Source organism: Herpailurus yagouaroundi, unplaced genomic scaffold (genome assembly GCF_014898765.1).
Source record: "Herpailurus yagouaroundi ecotype Mexico unplaced genomic scaffold, PumYag 141, whole genome shotgun sequence".
NCBI lineage: Eukaryota > Metazoa > Chordata > Mammalia > Carnivora > Felidae > Herpailurus > Herpailurus yagouaroundi.
Window position 1 is genome coordinate 65856663 of NW_024412396.1, and position 24411 is coordinate 65881073.

The 24411-nt window shown below is 39.7% G+C and overlaps 1 protein-coding gene across 23 annotated transcripts in view; it reads left to right on the forward strand.

Moving 5' to 3' along the window:
• Positions 1–24411, forward strand: part of UNC79 (unc-79 subunit of NALCN channel complex) — a 280616-nt gene that overhangs the window by 155607 nt on the left and 100598 nt on the right. For 19 of the 23 annotated variants that reach the window (XM_040478108.1, XM_040478112.1, XM_040478092.1 and 16 more), the window contains 8 exons: positions 407–548; positions 2285–2364; positions 2449–2597; positions 7365–7522; positions 10984–11165; positions 13306–13507; positions 14814–14993; positions 16481–16546. In XM_040478108.1, the coding sequence (XP_040334042.1) occupies positions 407–548; positions 2285–2364; positions 2449–2597; positions 7365–7522; positions 10984–11165; positions 13306–13507; positions 14814–14993; positions 16481–16546 (1159 nt within the window). The remainder of the gene's footprint in view (positions 1–406; positions 549–2284; positions 2365–2448; positions 2598–7364; positions 7523–10983; positions 11166–13305; positions 13508–14813; positions 14994–16480; positions 16547–24411) is intronic. The other 4 variants (XM_040478106.1, XM_040478091.1, XM_040478095.1 and 1 more) reach the window with 1 other exon arrangement.

Here is a 24411-nt window from a genome sequence, read left to right on the forward strand (position 1 = left end):
CTCTGGACAACCAGTGTTTGTGTCTTAATATACTGCTATGAGCCCTTTATTATTCCCTGCTAATTAAGTCCTATTACTGAACAAAATGTGCATGGATTGGAATCACTTGGTGAGTGAGACAGGCTCATAGGGAAAGCCGACCTAGGCTGATTTAGCAATGTTTTTGAGATTTTTCCATATTTATTTCAAGGGAATTAACATGTTTTGGTAACAGCTGACCCAAATCTCCTTTAATTAGTATGGAAAGAAACTCAAATTTCTTCTGAGGCAGGTGCATTTGCCCTTTGGGGCTCAGTACAGGGCCGGGACACAGCTGGCACTCAGTCGATCTTTATTGAACTTAGCGAAACCATTCATTACCTCCCCAACAGGCTGCTCACCTGGCTGCTTGTCGTATTTGTTTCAGGAGCCCACAGACAGCCTTGAGGACAGCCTCCTTTCTTCCAGACCAGAGTTTATTATAGGCCCTGAAGGTGAGGAGGAGGAGAATCCAGCAACCAAGCATGGGGAGAACCCAGGCAGTCGCGCCGAGTCCACAGAGCATGCTGGTAGGTGAACTCTGGCATATCCCAGTTTGCACAGGCCTAACGTTCAGAGCCCTGGTTTTTTAGATTACTGTCGACTTGGGCAAGTTCAGGCTTGGTGTCCCTAGTGGAGACTGGTGCAAATGAACCGTTTCCCCTCAGATTATGAAGTGAGCAGGTCCAGGATGTGCTCCTAGTAGAGCTGCGGTCACTGAGCATCTTTCTGGCAGCACGTGCTTATCAACAAAACCTGTCACGTTAGCAGCACCTTCCTACTTATGGCGTATCATGTTCTCACTGGAGAAGTAGCTCTGATCCAAGGCTGAACGACTGGAAAGGAGGGTTCTGGCATTCTCAACAGCCATATAGGGCATTTGGCCAAAGCAGAGGGTTTTGGGAGAGAGCCAGTGGAACTTGAGCTCATGCAGCTTCTGTGCCCCAGGCCCTAAAGGAAGCAAGGATTTCACTTATGACCCAATAACCTGCTTGAACTTCTCTCTGTCTCCCTCTGCCCCTCTTTCCTTCTCTCTCTCTCTCTCTCTCTCAAAAAAAAAAAAAGAAAGATATTAAAATAACATTCAAGTGCAAGATTGCCAATGAAATATTTAGTGTATATGCTAAGAGAGTTTGACTTCTGTTGTCTCTGGTTCCAGTAATTGCCAAAACTTAGAATAGTGATTTGAAAACATTTTAGATTAGTTTTTACATCTGGCTAACTTGTGACTTCTTTTCTCTAGCATGTCTCATGTACCACAGACCACCATCCCCACTGTAGGAGCAAAGGTATTAGACTCACAGGAAAATAAAATCATGAGTAGTTGTTCTGACTTCAATATGCCTTCTTTAAAGAAAATATTTTTTTAATGTTTATTTTTGAGAGAGAGCATGAGCAGGGTAGGGGCGGAGAGAGAGACACACACACAGAATCCAAAGCAGGCTCTAGGCTCCGAGCTGTCAGCATAGAGCCCAGAGCAGGGCTCGAATTCACAAACTGTGAGATCATGACCAGAGCCGAAGTGGGTCACTTAACTGGCTGAGCCACCTAGGCGCCCCTCTAGGTAGGTGTCTTAAAGAAGTTAGGCATATTCAGGGGTGCCTAAGTGGCTCAGATGGTTAAGCAACTGACTTCAGCTCAGGTCATGATCTCACTGCTTGTGAGTTTGAGCCCCATGTCAGGCTTTGTGCTAACAGCTCAGAGCCTGGAGCCTGCTTTGGATTCTGTGTCTCCCCACCCCCGCCCCCCACCCCCGCCCGTACCCTGCTCATGCTCAGTCTCTCTTTATCTCTCAAAAATAAATAAAACATTAAAAAAAATTCCCTTTGGCATGAGTCCATGGGATAAATTCCTCCTTAGGTGCTAATACAACCTGAATACCTCTCTTTAATACCTTCTTATCTCCTTTTCAATAAGGAAGGCATACCTAGTCAGACACCAGGCCCCTATAGGTAGCAGCCAAACTCTCTGACCACAGGAACATAGGGCTGGGATGGAGTGGCTTTAGGGAGTCAAGGACATCTGAATATATGGTGGGCTACAGTGGAAAAGGGAAGCTGAGAACCCTGAATCTAGAAGGTTTCCTGAAATTGCATCATAGAAGGGATATATGCTACCCTGGAAAGGCAATAAAAGCATTACATAACATGCCTTTTAATGTAGTATATATTTATTTCTACTCCTCTTGGTTTTATGGTCTTTATCAGGTCATGAGTGGTGGGAAAGGAAGAGGTATGCTAACTTTTGTGCAATAATTTCTTCACAGCAATAAAGAATGACACTGAGAGAAAGTTTTGCTACCAACAGCTTCCAGTAACTTTGAGACTAATATACACCATTTTCCAGGTATGTTTTTTGAGATATTTAAGCGTTTGCTTTGGTGGCATTGCTATTTAGGGTAACTCAGTAACCATGTGGTTCTGTGCATAGGAAATGGCTAAGTTTGAAGAGCCAGACATTCTTTTTAATATGCTCAATTGCCTGAAGATTCTCTGTCTACATGGAGAGTGTTTATACATCGCTAGAAAAGACCATCCTCAATTTTTAGCCTACATTCAGGATCATATGTTGATTGCAAGGTATGTCTTCCTGTTTGTTTGTTTCTATTTTAGACCTTAGCTATGAAAATCAAAGTTAGGACAAGTCTTACCAACTCATTGGGGTCATTTCTGGGAGCCTGGACAGCCCAATCGCCAATAGGAATGACTTTTTTTTTTTTTTTTTTAACTTCAGTATATCATTTATTATATTTTAGGGCAGTCTCGTTAATCTTATAATTATCTTTGTTTTTCTCCAATGTCTATTTTTCTTAAAAGACTTTATTTAGATTTTTTTAATTTCAAATTTCATTTGGGTTTTGATGAAATTTGAAATAAATGTATAGATTAATTAAGAACATTTCCTTTAAAAAATTATAAGACTTCTCTATTCAAGTCCTCTTTTATTTTCCTCAAATGTTTTTCATTATTTTCATTCTGCCTTTTTTGTTGTTGTTGTTCTTTTCCAGAAAGAAATTTTAGTGTTATTACAAACCTTATTTTTTTCCATTCATTATATTTTCTGATTACAGCTCAAGTTTAGGAAACTCCTGGTTTTTGTATTTTTACTTACCTTATGAGTTTAATCAGTTCATTTTTATTAACTTTTAAAAACATATTGTAGGAATGCCTGAGTGGCTCAGTTGGTTGAGCATCTGACTCTGTTTTGGTTCAGGTCATGATCTCACAGTTTCATGGGTTTAACCCCAGGTCGTGCTCTGTGCTCTCACAGTGCTGAGCCTGCTTGGGATTCTCCCTCTTCCCCTCTCTCTCTGCCCCTTCCTCACTTGTGCTGTCTCTTTTTCTCTCAAAATAAATAAATAAACTGTAAAAAAAATTTTAAAAACATATCGTAGGCACTGTCTTATGTTTGCCTGATAAATTTTTGTCTATTCCTTTGTATCAATAAAATTAATTGGCATATCAATATTGAACAATCAATAAATAATGGATAGTTAATGATCAATATCATTTCACTTTAATTTATTTTCTGTCTTCTGCTAATAGGGACTGAACACTCTTTGTTTTTATTGTCATAGGTATAACTTCTATTTCTTTGATTGAGTCTGATTTGATGTAAACATGAGGAATAGTAATTTTGTTTGCTAGATTCTTTATTTATTTATTATTTTTTAAATATAACTTATTGTCAAATTGGCTTCCATACAACACCCAGTGCTCATCCCAACAAGTGCCCTCCTCAATGCTCATCAACCACTTTCCCCTCTCCTCCACCCTCCCATTAGCCCTCAGTTTATTCTCTGTGGAATAGTACTTGGCAATGAGAAAGAGTGAAATCTGGCCATTTATAGCAAGCAATGTGGATGGAACTGGAGGGTATTATGCTAAGTGAAATAAGTCAGTCAGAGAAAGATACCATATGTTTGCACTCATATGTGGATCTTGAGAAATTTAACAGAAGACCGTGGGGGAGGGGAAGGGGAAAAATGCTAGATTCTTTAGAAATAGAAAAGGCAAAAAAAGGAATAGTTAGTAATCAGTTGTTGGATGGCTTAAGAATATAGTGTCCCCTAGAAAAATGTCAACATGTGCTAAGTTACTCTATACATAGTATTATCTAGTATAACATTACTACTAAAGACTTACTCAATTTCTTACTTGAAATAGAAGTGCTAACAGACATCAGAAATCTCTCTGCATATTGTCTGATAAGGTAATTTTTAGAGACTTTTGAAGCATTTTGAGAAAAATAATAAAATATTGCCCTGGATTTATGTAGAGTTTTTCTTCCTGAGAACCTTAAAGTAACTGTTATTGTCTTCCAGGAAGGAAGTCAGAAAAATATTATCCTCATTTATATGTAAGAGAATGAGGTGGTAAGAAAAGTTTTGGTGACAAAACTGACTTGACGCTTTATCTGTCTTCGCTCATTTTTTCATTTATTGAGTCATTCATTCAACAAATATTATTGGGGGTTTATGATACATGTTTTTATTCTAGGCACTTTGGGAATTCACAATCTAGTTTGGAAGGGGGTGAATACTATTTTTACAGAAGGTGACCACATAATTTGCTCTTCACATTGGTCTAGTTTTGAGAATGAAGAAGGGGTGATGTTCATAATGACCTCAAACAATAAGTATTAAGTAGACTAAGATCTGGTTTAAACTGAGACACATGGTCACCCTGTGTATATGTGAGTCACTGTCAGTCCAAGGGATGTGTGATGGACTATTTGGATAGTTTGAGGGTGGGAGTGGTCATTTCTGGTTGACTAGAGAAGGGCTCAGGAACAGATACCATTTGGATGGACATTGAGAGGATGATAAAATTTTAACAGGTAGAGATGTGAGATGGGCAGGACATTTTGTGGAAAGTTGGAATGTCAAGAGTAAAGATGGCAGGGTTAGAAGGAAGGGACAAGAAGTGAGTAGTGCATACTTAGGTGGTACCAAGGTTTTATTTTTTGCTGCATGGTGTGGCTTTAGGGGAGTAATGGAAAATAAAGCTAGAGAAGTAGGTTGGGATGCAAGTGTGAATAGCCTTGAAGATAAGGACTTCATTTTATGATGTTTGGAGATCTATGGAAGATCTTAAAACAGTGAACAGGGTCAGAGTTGTACTTTAATAGCATGAATATGGATCCCTAGAGAGGGATCCTTAGGGACCACCCACATTTAAGGGAGTGCAAAGAGCATATTGCAAGGGCTTTGGGAATGTAAAGATATAACACAGAACTTTCTTCTGAAAAGTTTATTAGAGAAGGAAGAGAGAGATCAGATATTTAGAGGGGAAAAGGAGTACATGTCAAAGATTTTTTAGGATAAAGATCTGAAAATATTTATTGTCAGAGGAATGGCTCAGAGGAAAGGGAGTAGTTGGTAGAGCCAGGTCCTGGAAGCCAAGAATATGTGATCAAGAACAAAGGGTGGGTGGAAGAGAGGAAGGATGTTCTTTCCTTTGTAAGGAAATATATTTTAAGGAAAAGAGAAATAAAGTGTCAAAGAGAGCTCATTACTGAACCTTAAGAATAATGAGTGCTACTGTCTTTTCCTGAGAGGGAGGAGGATAGAGATTAGGTTGGGAGCTCAAGGAACACGGGAAAAAGTATGGAATAACTCATAGAAGAAAGCAGCAGGGTGTCCACCAGAAGTAATCTAAGAATGACCAGCTTCAGGGTCAAGCTGAAATTAGTTAGCACCAGTTTGTGGTGGATCAAGTTAGCAGGAATTAGTAGGACGAGTTAGTCCCGGGGGTCTGAGAGTGGATGAGAAAAGGGGGCAATGTGGGTTTATTCAGAAGTGGGGATTTGTGATTTTGGTAGAAGTCAGGGGGACAAGGAATTTTAGAGTAAGGAAATGGTTGACTCTGGGATCCAGGCTAAGATGGGAGGCAAATGAAATCAGAGGAGGGTTGATATTTGGGAGAAAAATATGAAAGAGAAGGAGGAAGAAGTCTTAGTTGGGATTAGGAATATTTTGGGTAGGAATACGGTTCAAACCAGTACAGAAGCATACAATGGGAAAGGTGGAGGGTCTCCAGAACTTTCCTCATGATAAAATGGCGACTCTACAGGTGTAATGGGAGGAGCTGGTGGAAGGGTAGACCTGGCTGAGCTGGATATGGGGAAGACTAGGACTGATCTGGACAGAAGGATGAGCAAATCCAGGCAAAAGCCATTGAAGGAGCAGGGTCAGGAGTAGTTAGGCAGAAGCTCTGTGCATTCCATGGGAGTGGGAATCCTATGTGGACTGACTTTTGTTGTTAAAGCAGCATCTTACAGGCCATTGACCCAGGCCAAATCAATTGTTGGTGCTCTGGGGTCTCCACCTTGGCCTTTGGGCTACGTAGCCAAGGTTTTTCCTCAAAGTACCACTCTGATACCAAAGCCATGACGGACAATGATGGGATCTGGGGAAGGACATTATTTTCCTAATTTCAAACAAGGCTGCCTTAGAGAATTGGGAAGGCCATATGGAACTGGTGAAATCCAGGGGTTTTTTTTGTGTGTGTCACTGAGATGGTTTTCTGTCAGCTCTAGTATATGGTTTGCTTCCTTCAACTACTTTGAAAAACCTTGGTTTTGTGTTCACTCTTAATGATTAAGGAAGGGGGAGACCTTGAATGACAGGCCTGCCAGTGGGTGGAGAGGCTGTTCTTAACAGAGAAAGAGTTGTTCTTCGCTAGAATAAAGAGGAAAAGGCTGCTGGGCAGGCAAAACCAACAAAATTCCCCAGATGTTCATTATAAGAAAATTTAAAAAAAGAATCACTTTCACTCCCAGAACTAATGTCAGTTTTGTATAGTGTTTAACTCATTGCTCATTTATATATCTGATTTCTAATATACGATTTTTAATTTTTATGTAAATTTGTAATATTAAGTGGTGTTTTCCTTTGTTGTTACATAAAAGGAATCTCTTTAAAAAAATGAACAGAACAGAGCATAGGAAAAGTTTACCAGAGGTTTATAGTCTTGTGGATGACTGTAATTTCACCAAAAACATTCCTACCAGTCACTTGTTAACGACATTTCCCATAAACTAAGATGATTGTATTTGTTTCCTTTTTTTAAAAGTTTATTTATTTTTGAGACAGAGAGAGAGAGAGAGAAAGAGAGCATGTGTGTGACTGGGGGAGAAGCAGAGAGAGAGGGAGACAGAGGATCTAAGCAGGCTGCACGCTGTCAGCACAGAGCCCGATGTGGGGCTCGAACTCACAAACTGTGAGATCGTGACCTGAGCCGAAGTCGAACGCTTAACCGACTGAGCCACCCAGGCACCCTCATATTTGTTGTCTAGAAACAGTATCATAACTTTGACCACTTTGCTTCTTGTTGCTTCCTCAGCCTGTGGAGAGTCGTCAAATCTGAGTTCTCCCAACTGTCTTCATTAGCAGTTCCTCTGCTTCTCCATGCTTTGTCACTTCCTCATGGTGCTGACATCTTCTGGACAATTATAAATGGCAATTTCAACAGCAAAGACTGGAAGATGAGGTTTGAAGCAGGTAACCTCTGTGTTAGCTTAAAAATTCTCTTGGGGTTACAAGGTAAACCAGATGTCCAGTCCGGATGTCTCTTGTTGGCTTTCCCTTTCCTCCTTTCTTTTTAAAGAGTGCTGTCTTCCTTGCTAGTGTTCTTTGGTGGTTCAACTTAATCGAGCTTCCTCTATAATAGTATTTTGCAAAGTGGTTCTTATGGAGGAAGACCCTGTTCAGGTTTGCCTGGGATAGTCCTATTTTATGACTGTTTTCTAGGTACATTTATTAATTGTACAATTGTTTACTCTCAAATAGATCCTGGCTTGAATGATAAGTTATATAGTCAACATAACACATGATATTATGTGGTCAACATAATATATAATACAACATGGTACAAAGTAACTGGGGATGTTAAAAGTGCAGATTTTTGGTAAGGCCAGGAATCTACATTTTTAACAAAGTCTGCAGGCAATTCAGTGAAGTTTGATAGTCTGCTGTTATGCCCTTGCCATTGAAACATTAGGGACCAAGTCTGGTGCAGTGATGGGTATAATTTCTTGGTGCTTAGAATGGCAGGTGCTCAGAGGAACATGGTAAGGAAGGAACCTGGACATGTTCTTATAGCCTTGCATCTGCTGCCTTCACTGTCATCCCAGTCTGCTAGGGCTCCTATTCTTAGGGAGCACCAAGCAGGGCCCACGTGCCATGGTGTGCCTTACTGAATGGTTCTGTGTATTTTAGTGTGTCCAAAATTCCTCCAAGAAATGGAAGTTCCATTAGATGAGTTGACTGTTATATGTTAAGAGTTCATCTGTAATCTGTAGCCACTTCAAAGAGTTCTTATTTTTTAGTGCCAGGTGAATCCCTGGGGCTGGTTTATATGATAAATCCAATGTTGTCGCATTGGATGTCTAAATGTGAGTGTTTGCAGCCTCATTTCGAACTCTTCTATCTAACATACGCTTGCAGTTTCCCCATCGCTTCCTGCTTCCCATCACCCTTGCCTTGGCCCCTCTGCTGTCCATCTGAAATCCTCTTTCCTTCAAGGTCCATTCAAATGCTGCCTCCATTTGATCCTCTTTCAAATGCCACTAGTGAGTTCCACCTTCTTGGTTTCCTCAGTGGAAAGTTATTTCTTTATCTCTTGGTCTCCTTGGCATTTTATTTATACCTCATTAGTGGCATTTATAGCTTTAAAAATTACATTTCAGTTATAGCTGTGCCTGTCCTATTTCTGTTAGTTGACTTGACTTTTAAGCCAAGACTTGTGAATGACTCATATGTTAGTGTGCTTAGGTTGCTCGTGTAGTAGCAGAACACCGTAGACTGGGGGACTTAAACAGCAGACATTTATTTCTCACAGTTCTGGAGGCTGGGAAGTCCAAGGTCAAGGTGCTGACACATATGGTTCCTTGGGAAGGGCTCCCTCCCTGTCTTGTAGATGACTGCCTCCTCTCTGTGTCCCACATGGTAGAGAGAAAGATAGAAAGCTCTGGTTCCCTTCCTCTTCTTATAATGATACAAATCCCATCATGGGGGCCCTGCCCTCATGATTTCATTTAAACCTAATTATCTCCCAAAGGCCCCACCTCCAAATGCCATCACATTGGGGTTAGGGCTTTAACACACAAATTTTGGTGTGGAGGGAGAGGAACACAAACATTGAGTCTATAACAATTCATTTTCCACTTACTTCCATCTTCCTCCAAGTACCTGGGATAGTTTCTTAGTTACACACACACACACACACACACACACACACACACACACATTTTTAAATATATAAATATATTTTAAGTATATGTTTTTAAAATAAGTGAATTGGTGAATTTACTGATAAATATTATATGTACTAGATACTATGGGACCAATAAAAAGAAATGTAAGAGCAGATTCCTGCTCTCAAGAAACTACTAATTTAATTGATAAAGCCAAATATAAACATGTAGGAGGTTAAGAAACTAAAGATACAGGGGCGCCTGGGTGGCTCAGTTGGTTAAGTGTCCGACTTCAGCTCAGGTCATGGTCTTGCAGTCTGTGGGTTTGAGCCCCGCGTCGGGCTCTGGGCTGACAGCTCAGAGCCTGGAGCCTGTTTCAGATTCTGTGTCTCCCTCTCTCTCTACTGCTCACCTGCTTACACTGTCTCTTTCTCGGTCTCTCAAAAGTAAATAAACGTTAAAAAATTTTTTTTAAAAAGAAAGTAAAGATACAAATATAACTCAAGACCACAAAAGAAGACATGTCGTATAGCTATATATGAACACACAAATATCTTATGTAAATGAATAGGATGTAAATGAGTAGTATTTTTGTAGGAGTTCATGGGACCAAAAGGCCATTCTAGGTCAGAGTAGACTTTACAGAACAAGTAGAATCTCAGCAGCATATTCTTTAAGATGGTGCAATAGCAATAAGTAGAGAAGAACAGGAAGAATATTCTAGGCTTCTGGAATGCTTTCAACAAAGTACTGAAAGTTTTATTTTCATGGCACTCTATTACTTAACTAGTTACTTTAACTTCTTATAAAGCCATGTTTTAAGGGTGCCTGGAGTCATTTAATATAATTTTTTCAATGTTTATTAATTTTTCAGACACAGAGAGAGACAGAGTATGAGCAAGGAAGGGGCAGAGAGAGAGGGAGACACAGCATCCCAAGCAGACTCCAGACTCCAAGCTGTGAGCACAGAGCCCAATGTGGGGCTCAAACTCATGAACTGTGAGATCACAACTTGAGCTGAAGTTGCAAGTTTAACCGACTGAGCCGCCCAGGCGCCCCTGGAGTCATTTAATATAGAGTTTCAGAATAATTAGACTGACTGACTTATGGAGTAGGGTGGGGGGATGGGTGAGATAATAGGTGATGGGGATTAAAGAGTACACTTACCATGATGAGCACTGAGCAATGTATGGAATTATTGAATCACTGTATTACACATCTGAAACTAATATAACACTGTATGTTAACTGTACTAGAATTAAAATACAGAAACTTAATTTAAAAAAATCTATCAAGTAAGAAAGCATATATTGCATATAAAAAATATGTGGCTGCTATAGCCCTGGGAAGTCCATTTGTTGTCATTTCACATCATGACATATTAAGGGTGGAGTAGGGGATCTAGACTCTAAAGCCAGGCCTGGTGGACACCTCCTGTCTCCCTGTGTGGTCCACGAAGGTCTTATGGAATGGACAAAGAAATGAGCATGGAGACATTTTGAATAGTTTGAAATGTAGTTTGAATTAAACAGTGAGGAAGACCATAAAAAAAAAAAAAGGCAAACCCACAGGAAAGTACTGCACTAGGTAGAAATGGTCTCTGTTGCCAGATGAGATGGAACATGCAAGAAGGTGGCATTAAAATTTCCTTTTGGTATTTCAAAATAGTGTGTGGGGGCCCAGAGTTAACTTTTTCTTTATGTGTTCAGTTCTTAGCTTATTAAATGTCCCCCCCCCCTTTTTTCCCCTCTGCCTTTTACTTTGCAGTGGAGAAAGTGGCTGTAATTTGTAGATTTTTGGATATTCACTCAGTCACCAAAAACCACCTGCTGAAGTACTCCCTGGCACATGCCTTCTGCTGCTTTCTGACAGCTGTGGAGGATGTCAACCCAGCCGTGGCTACCAGGGCCGGTCTCCTGCTTGACACCATAAAGAGGCCGGCATTGCAGGTGACGGCCCTCAGATGTGTGTTATCTGCTCTGCAGATGGTGCTCTGGTCAACCAAATCGTGGTGGTATAAATACATACAGTAGTGATGATGAAGATGATGAGGAGGAGGAGGAGGAGAAGGAGGACAAAAACAGTGAGAATTTTCAAATGGGAAAATATCCCAGAACCACACCTTATTAACAGACCTTTTGTTTTTATTTGTCAATACTTTCTTTTCTTTGTCCATATGGCGATGCCACTTTTGACAGATATAATTATGGTATAACTTTTTTTTTATGGCAGATTTTTACACTAAGCTGGTTTATCTTATACTATTTGGTTGGTTCCTGGGCTGGGAGATCTTGTCTTTAATTGCTAGTTACTTTAAGAGAAATCTCCGTGATGAATTATTGTATAAATCAAAGCAAAACATGAGAAGGCAAATATGCTATCAAAATGAAACGCCACAAATTAAAGTCAAAGGAACATGAAATATGAGACCTGGAGAGAGTTGTGCATTTATTTTGTTTGGCACCTTTATTTTATAATTGGAGAAGCCAAGTCTCGGAGAGATGATGTGACTTTTTATTTTTTATTTATTTATTTATTTATTTTTTTGAGGGAGACAGAGCATGAGCGGGGGAGGGGCAGAGAGAGAGAGAGGGAGACACAGAATCTGAAATAGGCTCCAGGCTCTGAGCTGTCAGCACAGAGCCCGATGTGGGGTTCCAACTCAGGAACGGCCAGATCATGACCTAGGCTGAAGTTGGACACTCAACCGACTAAGCCACCCAGGTGCCCCAGAATGTGACTTTTTAAAGGACACAGAGTGAATTAGTAGTAGAATGGAGACTAGAACCTCTAAAGATCTGATTTCCTGTTTCCCCACAATGGCAACTGGCTTATTATTATATCATTATAATTAAAACTAATAATCATGGCAAAAGTTAAAATTTGTCAAATAGGTCCTGTCTTTCCAGGGCAGTGTATTAGAAGTGTCCCATCATCCATGGTCTCATTTAATCCCCACAATAACCTTGTGGGTTCCCATTTTATAGATAGAGAAGCTGAGGGTCAGAAGGGGTAGGTAACTTTTTCAGAGTCCCATGGCTAGTACGTGGCAGAGCAAACTCAGGTCTGAGTCATAGTAAAGTCCACATTCTTAACTATTGAGCGTATACACTGCTTCCAATCCAGAGTAAAGGTTCTTCCTCTAAAAGGGACCAAGAAGAAAGCACAGGAGCTGAGAAATGAGATGGTTTTGCTAAGTGTGGACTCACATCTTCTCTGATAAAAATTCCCAGTTGTCTTCTGGATAGTCCTTTTCTGTTGGTCCTATCCCTGCTCAGGGTGTGGAATGTAGGAGGCACTCAACAGATGAGAGTTGAATGAATTAATAGAATGGTTGAGTGAAGCATGGCTTTTAAGTTTCATGGGTGGGGGGATGGGCTAAATGGGTGATGGGCATTAAGGAGGGCATTTGTTGGGATGAGCACTGTGTGTTATATGTGAGTGATGAATCACTGAGTTCTACTCTTGAAACCAATAGTACACTGTATGTTAACTAACTTGAATTTAAATAAATAAATTTTAAAAGAGGAGCGGGGGGAATGATAAGCAGGCTCATATACTAGAGAAATGGAAGCTTAATCCATTCCAACTTTGATTTTTTAAGATTCTGTGTTCCACTCATATTCCAAGATGACAAGATGAGTTTACTTCCTTTCAGAACCACAGAATATAGCATTGAAAGGGAATTAGAAAACGGTATTGTGTATTCTACAATGTAGCTTTGGCAGTATGATTCTCTTGATAGAAACTACAGACATTGAAAAAAGATACATTGGTTTGAGAGCATTTGGATCAAGTGGTTATTAGGGAATGCATCTAAAAACTAATAACATACATTTAATTTAGATTTCTGAACTAAAATTCAAGAGAGATTCTACAAGTAGAAGTTCCTCTTCTGTATTTTATTTCTACCAGACTTGCAATGAAAAAAGATTTTAGTTGGAGTATTCTACATTATATTATCCTATATTACATTATATGTATGGATTGAGGAGGTTACCTCGTTTTACTGACTTTGCTTAGTGTAGCTGCTTTGAAGTAGCTTAGATGTTTACATCTGACTTACCTTTTCTCTCCTCTCTACCCCAGGGTCTGTGTCTTTGTCTTGATTTCCAGTTTGATACTGTGGTTAAAGATCGACCCACAATACTGAGCAAGCTTTTACTCCTGCATTTTCTTAAGCAAGATATTCCTGCTTTGAGCTGGGAGTTCTTTGTCAACAGATTTGAGACACTTTCTTTGGAAGCTCAGCTACATTTGGATTGTAACAAAGAATTTCCTTTTCCTACAAGTAAGCAAAAGAAGAGCTTGCCTTAAACAGTCACAGTAACTGTTCTTGTACCTGCTAGAAAAGCAGACAATACTATGCCTGTAACTTAATTTCCCATTATGAAGGATACCCTGACTTCATGAACTCAGTTTATCAAATATTTATTGAGTTACTCTTTAGGAACCCATAGGTTAACCATTTTCTGGCATTCCAACCTCAAAACTCTTCTCATTTCCTTGAGGACCTATGATAACCATTTCTGATGGTGTGTTTCTTAAATATTATTCAGTCATCACGCAATGTTTGTGAACAGTTTTGTGAGATATATTTACACTTTGCAAATTTACTCTTACATGCTTATTAATCAGTTAGTTACCTACAGCTCTAAATAGATGGGAAAAGTTGGTCACTCAACCATTTATCCAGTGATAATAAAAATTAGACAATGCAATCTTACAGTCTAAACAGAAAAATCATAGGTGAGAGGTGCTTGGGTGGCTCAGTCGATTGAATGTCTGACTTTTGATTTTTGGCTCAGGTCATGATCCCAGGGTCGTGGGATTGAGCCCTGTGTCCAGCTCTGCACTGAGCATGGAGCTTGCTTAAGAGTCTTTCTCTCTTCCCTTCTGCCTCTCTGCCCCTCTTGCATACTCTCTCCCTAAAATAAAATTTTTAAAAAATTAAAAATAAGAAAAAGGGAAAATCATAGGCAATAGTCATGATAGGCAATAGTGATGACTTTTTTTTGAGAGCGAGAGTGCTGGGAAGGGGCAGAGGAAGAGGGAGAGAGAGAATCCCAAGCAGACTCCATGCCCAGTGCAGAGTCAGATGCAGGGTTCCATCTCATGACCGTGAGATCATGATCCGAGCAGAAATCAGGAGTTGGATGCTTAACCGACTGAGCCACCCAGGTGCCCCTATAGTGATGACTTTTTATATAAGACCCACCACAGAAAGAGAGATGAATTATTCATGTATCCATGAAAGATGTATTTTAATCTTGAAAATATACACAGTTAGATTGTTTCAAACTAGTTGTGCTACGTAGCTTGTTAAAGAAAATAACAGGGGCGCCTGGGTGGCGCAGTCGGTTAAGCACCCGACTTCAGCCAGGTCACGATCTCGCGGTCCATGGGTTCGAGCCCCGCGTCGGGCTCTGGGCTGATGGCTCAGAGCCCGGAGCCTGTTTCCGATTCTGTGTCTCCCTCTCTCTCTGCCCCTCCCCCGTTCATGCTCTGTCTCTCTCTGTCCCAAAAATAAATAAACGTTGAAAAAAAAATTAAAAAAAAAAAAAAAAAGAAAATAACATCTGATTCCTTTTGCACAGCTATCACTGCTGTAAGGACCAATGTCGCTAATCTCAGTGATGCGGCATTGTGGAAGATCAAGAGGGCTCGTTTTGCGAGGAACCGCCAGAAGAGTGTGCGTTCTCTGAGAGACAGCGTGAAGGGGCCTGTGGAATCCAAGAGGGCCCTCTCCCTCCCTGAGACCTTGACCTCCAAAATTCGTTGAGTATCTTCTTCCATCCTTCCTTGAAATCTGTTTAATGTCTTTCTCAGGCTGCCTTGTCTTGTCGAATGTTCACAGAGAGTAGCATATTTAGCAAACTGAGCTCCTTCAGCAGTTTTGGGCTTCAGATTTTCTAGAGGGTCACCCTAGGGATGTCAGTGCTATGGGGGGCTTTTTCCAGTTTGTGGATGAAGCAAAGCCCTGGTCCAGCAGTAGATTGTTTTGAAATGTAGACGGCAACAAATCCACTGAGGCCTGGCCAGAAACGCAGAAGCCCCATTCGCTCCTAAGTCCTATGATACGAAGGTGTGCATGACCAACCTTGTAACCAAAGAGCTTCCCTAAGAAGACGTAGACAGGTCAGACCCTGGCAGCGGAGGAGGCAGAGTGGAAATTTGGCGTACATTTGCTTTTCATGCGTGATGGAGACAGTCAAACAAGCTCCCAGACAAACCAAAAATAAGGGTTGCTTTTGAAAAGGAAGAACCAGGCTGAGGAGAAGTTGAATTTCTGCACAACTTCACCAGATAATTTATACATAAAAAGAAGCTTCATCGCCAACTTACAAAAAAGACCACATATACTTGTTTTCTAAAGGTCTTTCTTTATATTGCACTTTGAAAGAGAACAAAAATTTCCCTAAATTACCAAATGACTAAATGACCACTAATGATTAGCAATGGCTCGTGAATGACGAATAATTAAAAATTCATAACTAAATCACCATACCAGTGAATGGGCACATTTAAATACGTTACTAACTTGTAAAATTTATTAAATGATTTAATTTTTAAACAACTGCTGTGATATCCATAACACAACCCCATAAGACATATTTCTTATCCTGTCAGAAGTGGAAAGGTTTGCTTTTTTCATTGGCATTTATTAGACAACAGCCTTATATAGCATAATCATTTTGAATCATAAATATGATTTGATTTTATTTATTGCATTTTTCTCTAATTTATGACAAGCTATAGAAATGTGGTTTTGTGAAGTTTGGAAGGAGTCAATGAAAGCCCTTTAAGCCATCAATAGCTCAGTTTTTCAGGGAGCAGAGATAGTAGCAGGTGGCCATTTAGGAATAACCTGTATTAGTGCTAGGCTACAGGGAAGACTGAATCAGATCCTAGAAACCGATATCTAGATTAAATAAATGACAATTTCTATGAATTTCTCAGTTCTCTTATAACTTAACTCGTCACTTTGGGGATATAAAGTTCGTTTATCGTTCTTTCTTGTTAACTGACTCCACATAACAATTTTGAAGATTAAGAGTTGAAGTAACATTCAAGGATGTTCTTGAGATTCACATAAAACCACAAAGCTTTTGTGACTCAAACATCTCTTGTGCGACATTAATTACAAATGGGACAACGAAACTTAAACATGCCCCTCCTATCCAGTGAGTTAGCGCTGAGTATATTTTCTAGGCTCAAGTTGTTTTTAATGCTTATTTAAATAGAGTTGTTGTTGATTTTTAAGCTATGAGGTTGACCAGGCATGAGCAGTCTGCTCCAGCTCTCGGTGGGACACCCGAACAGACACCAGGTAGGTACTTCTGCTGTGGAAGGGCTGTGTGCAAGTGTCCATACCCCAGGTGCACAAGGTAAAGAATGCAGTGCCTGTAACTGGACCAGAATGCTAGATTTAGGGTTTGCAAACTGGAAGGGTCTTACCCCAGAGGCTCAAGCATTTGAGCCCCTGACATAGCAGTTCTGTCTCTCTTAATATGGGTGGATGACTTTTTGATCCCATTCACTTTTGGTCCAGTAAGAGGTATCACATTACCTGAATATGCACTTTTTTCCCAGAGAGCCATTATGACTAGAAGTATACATACTACTTATATTTGTATGTGTATTTACACATAGAAATATTATGTTCATCTATACCTGCTATAGGAAAAAACATACATTTCATTTACATTTTAAAAGGTTATACATTGGAGCCACCATCACTCACCCATCCCCCGTAGCCATCCTTGATTATTTGCGACTCTACGCGCATTTCTGTGTCTCCGAGGAAGGAGGATTTCAACTATTTGGAAGACCGTAGGATCATATTCAACTTGGTTCAGTGTAACTACCATTTGATGTCCCTTGAGAGATTACAGTTCATCATGAAGGATCCTAAGGATTTAGGGGGCACTGGGAAGGCTGGGACAGATCGAATGTTGTCTGTACAAATGCCACAGTGCATTGGGAGGGTTGTGAAGGGTCTGAATACCTGCTTTTTTGTCAAAAACAAACTTGGTAATTACCACCCATTTATCATGCTATAGAACATTTGGGTTTTCATCTAAGAATAGTTTTTTTTTTTTTTAATTTTTTTTCAACGTTTATTTATTTTTGGGACAGAGAGAGACAGAGCCTGAACGGGGGAGGGGCAGAGAGAGAGGGAGACACAGAATCGGAAACAGGCTCCAGGCTCTGAGCCATCAGCCCAGAACCTGACGCGGGGCTCGAACTCACGGACCGCGAGATCGTGACCTGGCTGAAGTCGGACGCTTAACCGACTGCGCCACCCAGGCGCCCCTAAGAATAGTTTTAAGATAAACTCTTCAGAATGGCCTCAAAAGGAAAATTTCAAGTAAGGAGGCTTTTCAAGACCGTGTATGCTAAGTGTTATAAAAAATGATGCCAGAAGGAGAGGCAGCTAGGGGTGGAGTGGGGGTGAAGAGAGAGCCCCAAAGATTATGAATGCCAATGACAGGTGTTGGCCGGAGTGTATTTTCTCTTAAAATTGATGAGAAAGAAGGATCAGCAAGCCCTTGGCTGAGGCCCCCTACCTTGGTTTTTGCATTGCTCATGCCTCAGCTGTACTGGGATTTAAAAAAGAATAAAAGTAACAACCTCTGACCCTTAGCTTCATTACCAATGTGGAATCCATCCAGTTTCCCTACAGTGAGGTCTTTTTGAGATGAGTCTTAATGCAATTTCATAAGTTATCTTTTATTTTACCCCATCTTTTCTTTTTGTCATAAGTCTTAGTTGAATTAATTATTCAATTAAAGTCTCTAATTATTATTATTACCCATTTTCACAATCCAACCAAAAGACTCCTCTCACTTCTCTTTGGGGAAATGTATACATATGTTTCTCGAAGTTAAAAAAAAAAAGCCTCCAGGGGCACCTGGGTGGCTCATTCGGTTGGGCATCCCACTCTTGATTTCGGCTCAGGTCATGACCTCAAGGTTCGTGAGATGGAGCTCCTCATCGGGCTCTGCACTATCAGTGCAGAGCCCACTTGGGATTCTCTCTCTCCCTCTCTCTCTGCACCTCCCCCTGTCTTTCTCTCAAAATAAATAAATAAACATTAAAAAAAAAAAAAAGCCCAGGCCTTTAATTGTCCCACCAAAAGTGACCAGATAGAAATGGGGCAGATAACAGCGTTGTTTATATTAAATATAAAGGTAAAGCTCCTGGAAAGGTAATTTACACAACACCACCATAATAAAAACTTGTTTAGATTTGGAAACAACTGGCTTAGCTTAAGAGGCCATTTCAAACTAGTTTTTCATTTTTGCATTATTGTTTACTAGACAGTATATTTTTTACCTTGGGAGCAAAGACATGCCAGGATAATCATACTATTATACAGGATGGTTTAAGATAGTAATTAAATGGAAACTGAAGAACTTGTTACTTGCGGAACATACTTTTGTTCCGTCCAAGTCTTGAGCTTCTCTGTGCAAGACCTCTTCTTGACTGGGCCTGAAATATAGCATATGCCCTTTAATTATGCATCAAGACTTATTTTAATTGCTGTTTAGGCTGAGCTTTTTGGCATTGGATTTGTAACTAATGGCTTTTATATCTTAGCTTTTACATATTACATACGGCAAATTTTGCATCAGAAATACACTTGTATAGAAGGTGTACTTCACAAGGCTAGTGAAGAGCTGCATTCCTTTATGACGTTTGTGAGTCAAATCAAAGATCTTAGCTCATAAATGAAATTCCCAGGAAATTATAGCTGGAAAATTAGAGATATGTTAACATTCTCATTTTACAGAAGAGGAACCTGAAGTTCCCAGAAAGGAGCACGTTTCACAAGCTGTTGGTGACAGATCTGGGTCTCAAGCCCAGGCGTCTTGGTCTCTGGTGCAAGGCATGCATGGTAACTGCCAACTGGAGCTCAGCACCTTTATTTAATCCTAATTGATGAAATATTCAGTTTCACCTGCTAATCTGAAATTGGTATAATTGTAATTATTTATAAGGTATATTTTCACTGATTCTGTGAATACCAGGAATTACCTTTGGTGATTCAGAATACCTGTTGAATATTAATTGAATATAATATAACAGTTTGAGAGGTTGTAACAGCCTACCAGTGAAAAACTAGTATCCACCCATGTGGTCACGGGGAGCTTAATTATAACCTGTTCCTCATCCCCCAGAATAAAGAATTAAATAATGATAGGTATATAATAATAAGAATAACATTTCATATATGTATAGTACCTCTTTATCTACTAAGAGGGTTTTTAATATGAATAATCTAATTTTGATTTCACAATTCTAGATATGTATAAAGTATTATTATTATTAATTTTGCTTTACATGTAGATACAAAAACTGAGGTCCTCAGAGATTAAGTAATTCTGCTTAGATAATTTGCTCAAGATCACATATAACTAACTAGTTGGAGACTAATGCTTGAGTTCAAGAGACTTGATTTGCTTTCTCTCCACTATAACTACCTCTTGATGCATTGATGTTAGGGTGTTCCTGCCCTGTACCACATAAAGACTAGTCTGGTTATGGAGCTAACCTGGGCGTTCATTTCTGCTACAGTGTGCCTTAAGGTCATGAGCGTCCACACCAAAAGAACTTCCCATTTAGGATCCCCAGATTGATCTAGAAGTATCCTAATCCCTAAAGCAACATGGGTACTCTCATTTCTACTCCAGCCTGCAGAGAGATCTTGAGATCTCTTGGTCTGAATTTGTATCAACAAGAGGTGTCCAATGCTACGTAGCATTGGTAAAACTCTCTTGTATGGGCCTCTCCTGCCCCCCCCCCCCGTTAGTGTCCCAGCCTAAAACTCCAAATTACTTCTTTGGAAGTAATTTGGAAGGGCTCTCTCTTTTCTTTCTAGAGGTGGTTAATAACTCACATCTTCACTAACTTGCAAAATGCCTATTGATCATTAAGATCCAGTAACTCAAAGAGAACAGTTATTTTTATAGGAATGCCCTGTTTGAAATAATCATTTTGGGAAATGATAGTTTCTATTGAACAAACATTTATTGGCCACCTGCAATACTAGGAAATATGAAGAATGCAAAGACACATCAGAAATTTTTATATTCTCAACTTGCTTATAGTCAAGTAAGGGAGATAAAGGATGAACATAAGTAAGCTCTCTTCCAGAGTGAAGGTGACAGTGCTACAGGTTGGTTCACATGAGGTACAGCAGGAAGAGACTTGGGGGGCAACAGCCAGGTCTTGACTGGTGGATAGGGTGGGAAGGCATGGATGTGAGATAGGAAGAGGCAAAGGCAAGGATGGGGAGCACATGACAATATGGAGTTAGTCACTGGCCCCAGCTTTACAGACCTTTTGTGGCTGCGCACACACACAACAGAACTGTGAATGAAGCTTTAAGTTGGGTTGATGGGCCAGGGAGATCGATGAGGTGGTGTCATTAGAACTATCAACATAATACACACTCATTTATAGTGCTTGATCATTGGTTTCTCTGAACAAATGCAGAGCAAGCTCATGGAAGTGTGCTTCCTTCCTCTACCTAATTGTCACTTGTTGGCTTGACAGGGGGGTCAGTGAGTCCACTTACACAGAGGAATATTCCCTATTTCCCTAACCACTTCCTTGCTGTTTGGGGACCTCATCAGTTTTTTTTTCCTATATATAAGAAGTATTTATTAGAGATATTTATTTGAATTCAGTGTACTTAGACACTTAGGAATAATAAGCATCTAGTATATGTCAGAACCTGCCCCATATTCTGTGAGCGGTATAAAAATGGGTAAGACATAGCACTCACCTTCAAGGAGCCTTTGTTCCCATAAGGGAAATAGGCAAATGAGTAAATAAAAAGTTCTGCCTTATCAAAAAGAATAAAATCTTGCCATTTGCAACTATGTGGCTGGAACTAGGGGGTATTATGCTAAGAGAAATTAGTCAGAGAAAGACAAATATCATATGACTTCACTCATATGAGAACTTTAAGACACAGAAGAGATGAACATAAGGGAAGCGAAGCAAAAATAATATATAAACAGGGAGGGGGACAAAACATAAGAGACTCTTAAATAGAGAGAACAAACAGAGGGTTACTGGAGGGGATGTGGGAGAGGGGATGGGCTAAATGGGTAAGGGGCATTTAAGGAATCTACTCCTGAAATCATTGTTGCACTATATGCTAACTAATTTGGATGTAAATTAAAAAAAAAAAAAAAAAGTTCTGCCTTGCAGTTTGCCACATGAGAGTTAGGAAATGATAATGGAAATTTCCCCCCATTCTTCTCTCCCATCTTCCCTCTTCTCTTGTCTTTGGGGATTTATAGAATTTAGGGATCACACCCTAAATTCTGAGAGGCCGAGAGGAGGGTGGGGATATGTAGTAAGAATGGCTTCTGAGATTCATAGGATGAGATTGGCTGGGGTTGGGGGTGCTGGGAGAGTATATCACCCTGAGCAAAGATACAAAGGTGGGAAAGTATTGGCTATGTTCTGAGATCCACGTGTAGCCCAGCTTGTAAGAATGTTGACCATCTGGGGTGGAGTAATAGGAGATAAGTCTGGAAAAGCAGATCCTGATCCTGCCTGGTTTCAAATCATCAAATAAATAAAATTATATTACACTTTGGAGTTTCAATCAGTTGTGCCACTCTGTGGACAGATTATGATGGAAACAGTCCATGATAAATTTATGGTAGGAGTAACTCTGCCTCATGATTATAAAGATACTTACATTTTTCTTTAGAGAAATGGTAAAAGCAAAAATTCAACACGTTAAATCTCCATAGTTAAAAACAGATACAGGAATTTCATAGACTATGATTCAAAACTAGAATTCCAAAGTGTTTTAATTGTCACATCTTAGAGAAAATATCATAGTCCTTCAGTTTTAAAATGGAAATTTCATACCCTTTGTAGATAACTGAGCCAGTAATACTGTCCTTATCAATAAAGAAAACTCCAGCTTTTCTAAGCTCATTTTTCTTAGGGATTTGATTAAGGAAACTTTTTTTTTTTTTTTTTTTTTTTTTTTTTTTTTTTTTTAGGGAGAGTGTCCCAGTGACAAACTTATGCTGTTGTAAAGAAAGATAATAGACACGGCATAGACTTGCAAAGCCCACACTAGAGGAGTGAATTTTGGATTGAAAGATTTTTTTTTTCCACTTTATGCAAAAGGTTTCATCAACTATTTCTTGGTTTTTTTTTTTTTTTCAGTACATTTAATGGTTAAAGATCACTCGTTATTGCTTATTCAGGGGAAGCAAAGAAAGAGCAGCAAACTTAAAGCTAAAACACTGAAGATCAATGAAGATATATTTCAAATGAAAATAGGGCATTCCTGAAGTGGTACTTAATCGTTAGGAAAATAGGATTTGACCAGAAAGGTTAGGTTACATACTTTTTGAACGAACGTCTACTTACAATGGGAAGGATTTTGAAATATTTAAAAGATGAAGTCTGATGATTTGTTTTCTAGACCTGAACTAGGATGGAATGATATGAGGAGCCAGTGTCTTAGTTCAGCCTTGTTTGGAACCCCCTTACTTCTGTATTGAGGTCCCTGGATACTTAGGGCCATAAACAAAGAGCGACTCCTTCGCAAACGCTCCTTTGTTCCATTTTTAACACGGGGATTTTGGAGTCTAGCCAGTCCGAACTTGGAGGTGGCTGCACAGGACAGTGATACAAAGTCCCTTAAATTTTGCCCCCACCCCCACCCCCAGCTGAAATAAATTGAGGAATGGAGCTATATTGTAACAGCCATCACTTGCTGTTACAGTAACATTGAACCCTGCAGGGGGCCTACATTCTCACACTTGTGACATTCTTGGCCTGATCTTGCCCAAAGCAATAATTCCTTCTAGTTGTAAAGTAATAGTCTGGAGAAGACAAAAAAAAAAAAAAAAAAAAAATCAAGATTAAATATTTTTCAATGCCGGAAAGATGGTTCTCTAAACTTTTCCTATTTTGTTTTATGAGGATTTACATAGGTATTGCTTTTGGTCTGATCTTCTATTTCAGACATTTAATTTAATTGTAATATACAGCAATGTTTCACATTTCTGGCCTCTTGGTAAAATAGGGTGTTCCACATAAATGACTTATTTTTTCCTGATGGCTGATGTGTGCCTCATAAATAATGGTGTTAGCAAATTGTTGATCACTGTCATTGATGCATATAGAACACTGTAATAAACAGTCCTTAGGTTTTATAAGAATAGTTTTTGGTGAAACCTTCTCTAAAGTACATTGCACACATTTACTCTTCATACACAGACTCTATGAGATAGAAAATGTTAATGTCCTAGGGTCCTATTGAAGTTTGTCGGGTGGTTTCTCCTAAATGAGAGGCTCTTAGACTTAGTTGACAATGTTGCTGTTCACCCACTGCCAATGACCCCTTCTCAGTATATCACTCTTGAACAGACAAACATTATTCTGAGCATCTGGGGAAAACTAGACAGCCAAGCTTGTTACCTCACATGTACTTCTAAACTAGTAAATTCTGAAGTTGACCTTACTTTCATGCCACTGCTCTAGGGAGGTGTTTGGCCTTGAGACAGCTGGTTTCCTCAGTCCCCAGAAGTAGTATTTCCTCTTTCTCGTTTCTCTTGGGTGTGTCCTGAAAGATTGAGACTTGGCCAAATTAGTTGAGGAGTTAATGGATATAAATTACTACCTACCTCCTCTTTGTAGCCTTCATCCCACAATTATACCGGATATAATCAAGGTCTGGTTTATAATGGTTTGTAACCAAAGCCTGTCATTGTTTAGCAGAACTTTTCTGGCAGAATGAGAGACGAGAGTGCTGGTGTGTGTCACCTAAGCCACCAGGCAAAAACCTTGTTTTCAACTGAGAAATTCTGATGTTGCCTGTCAAAGAAAGGGCACGAGTTCAAACCCCAAATAACCCTTGAATAAGGCCCCAAACATAAATATAGAAGAGCTAATCTCACTCTTCCTTCACCAAAAGTCCCAAACCAAGCCAGATCAGAAGAGGCAGAGAAACAAGTGGAGACAGGGTATAATTTTTGACTTTGAAAAATAACAGGGACAAAGTCAGTGTCAGGGAGCTGCTCAGATACAATTATTTGTTAGGTTAAGAGTAAGTCAAGGACTGAGGTATTTTTTCTTTCCATGTAAACTCTCAGCTCACCTTCATGTGATACTTTTCTGTTTTCAAAAGCTCATGCTTCTTTCTTT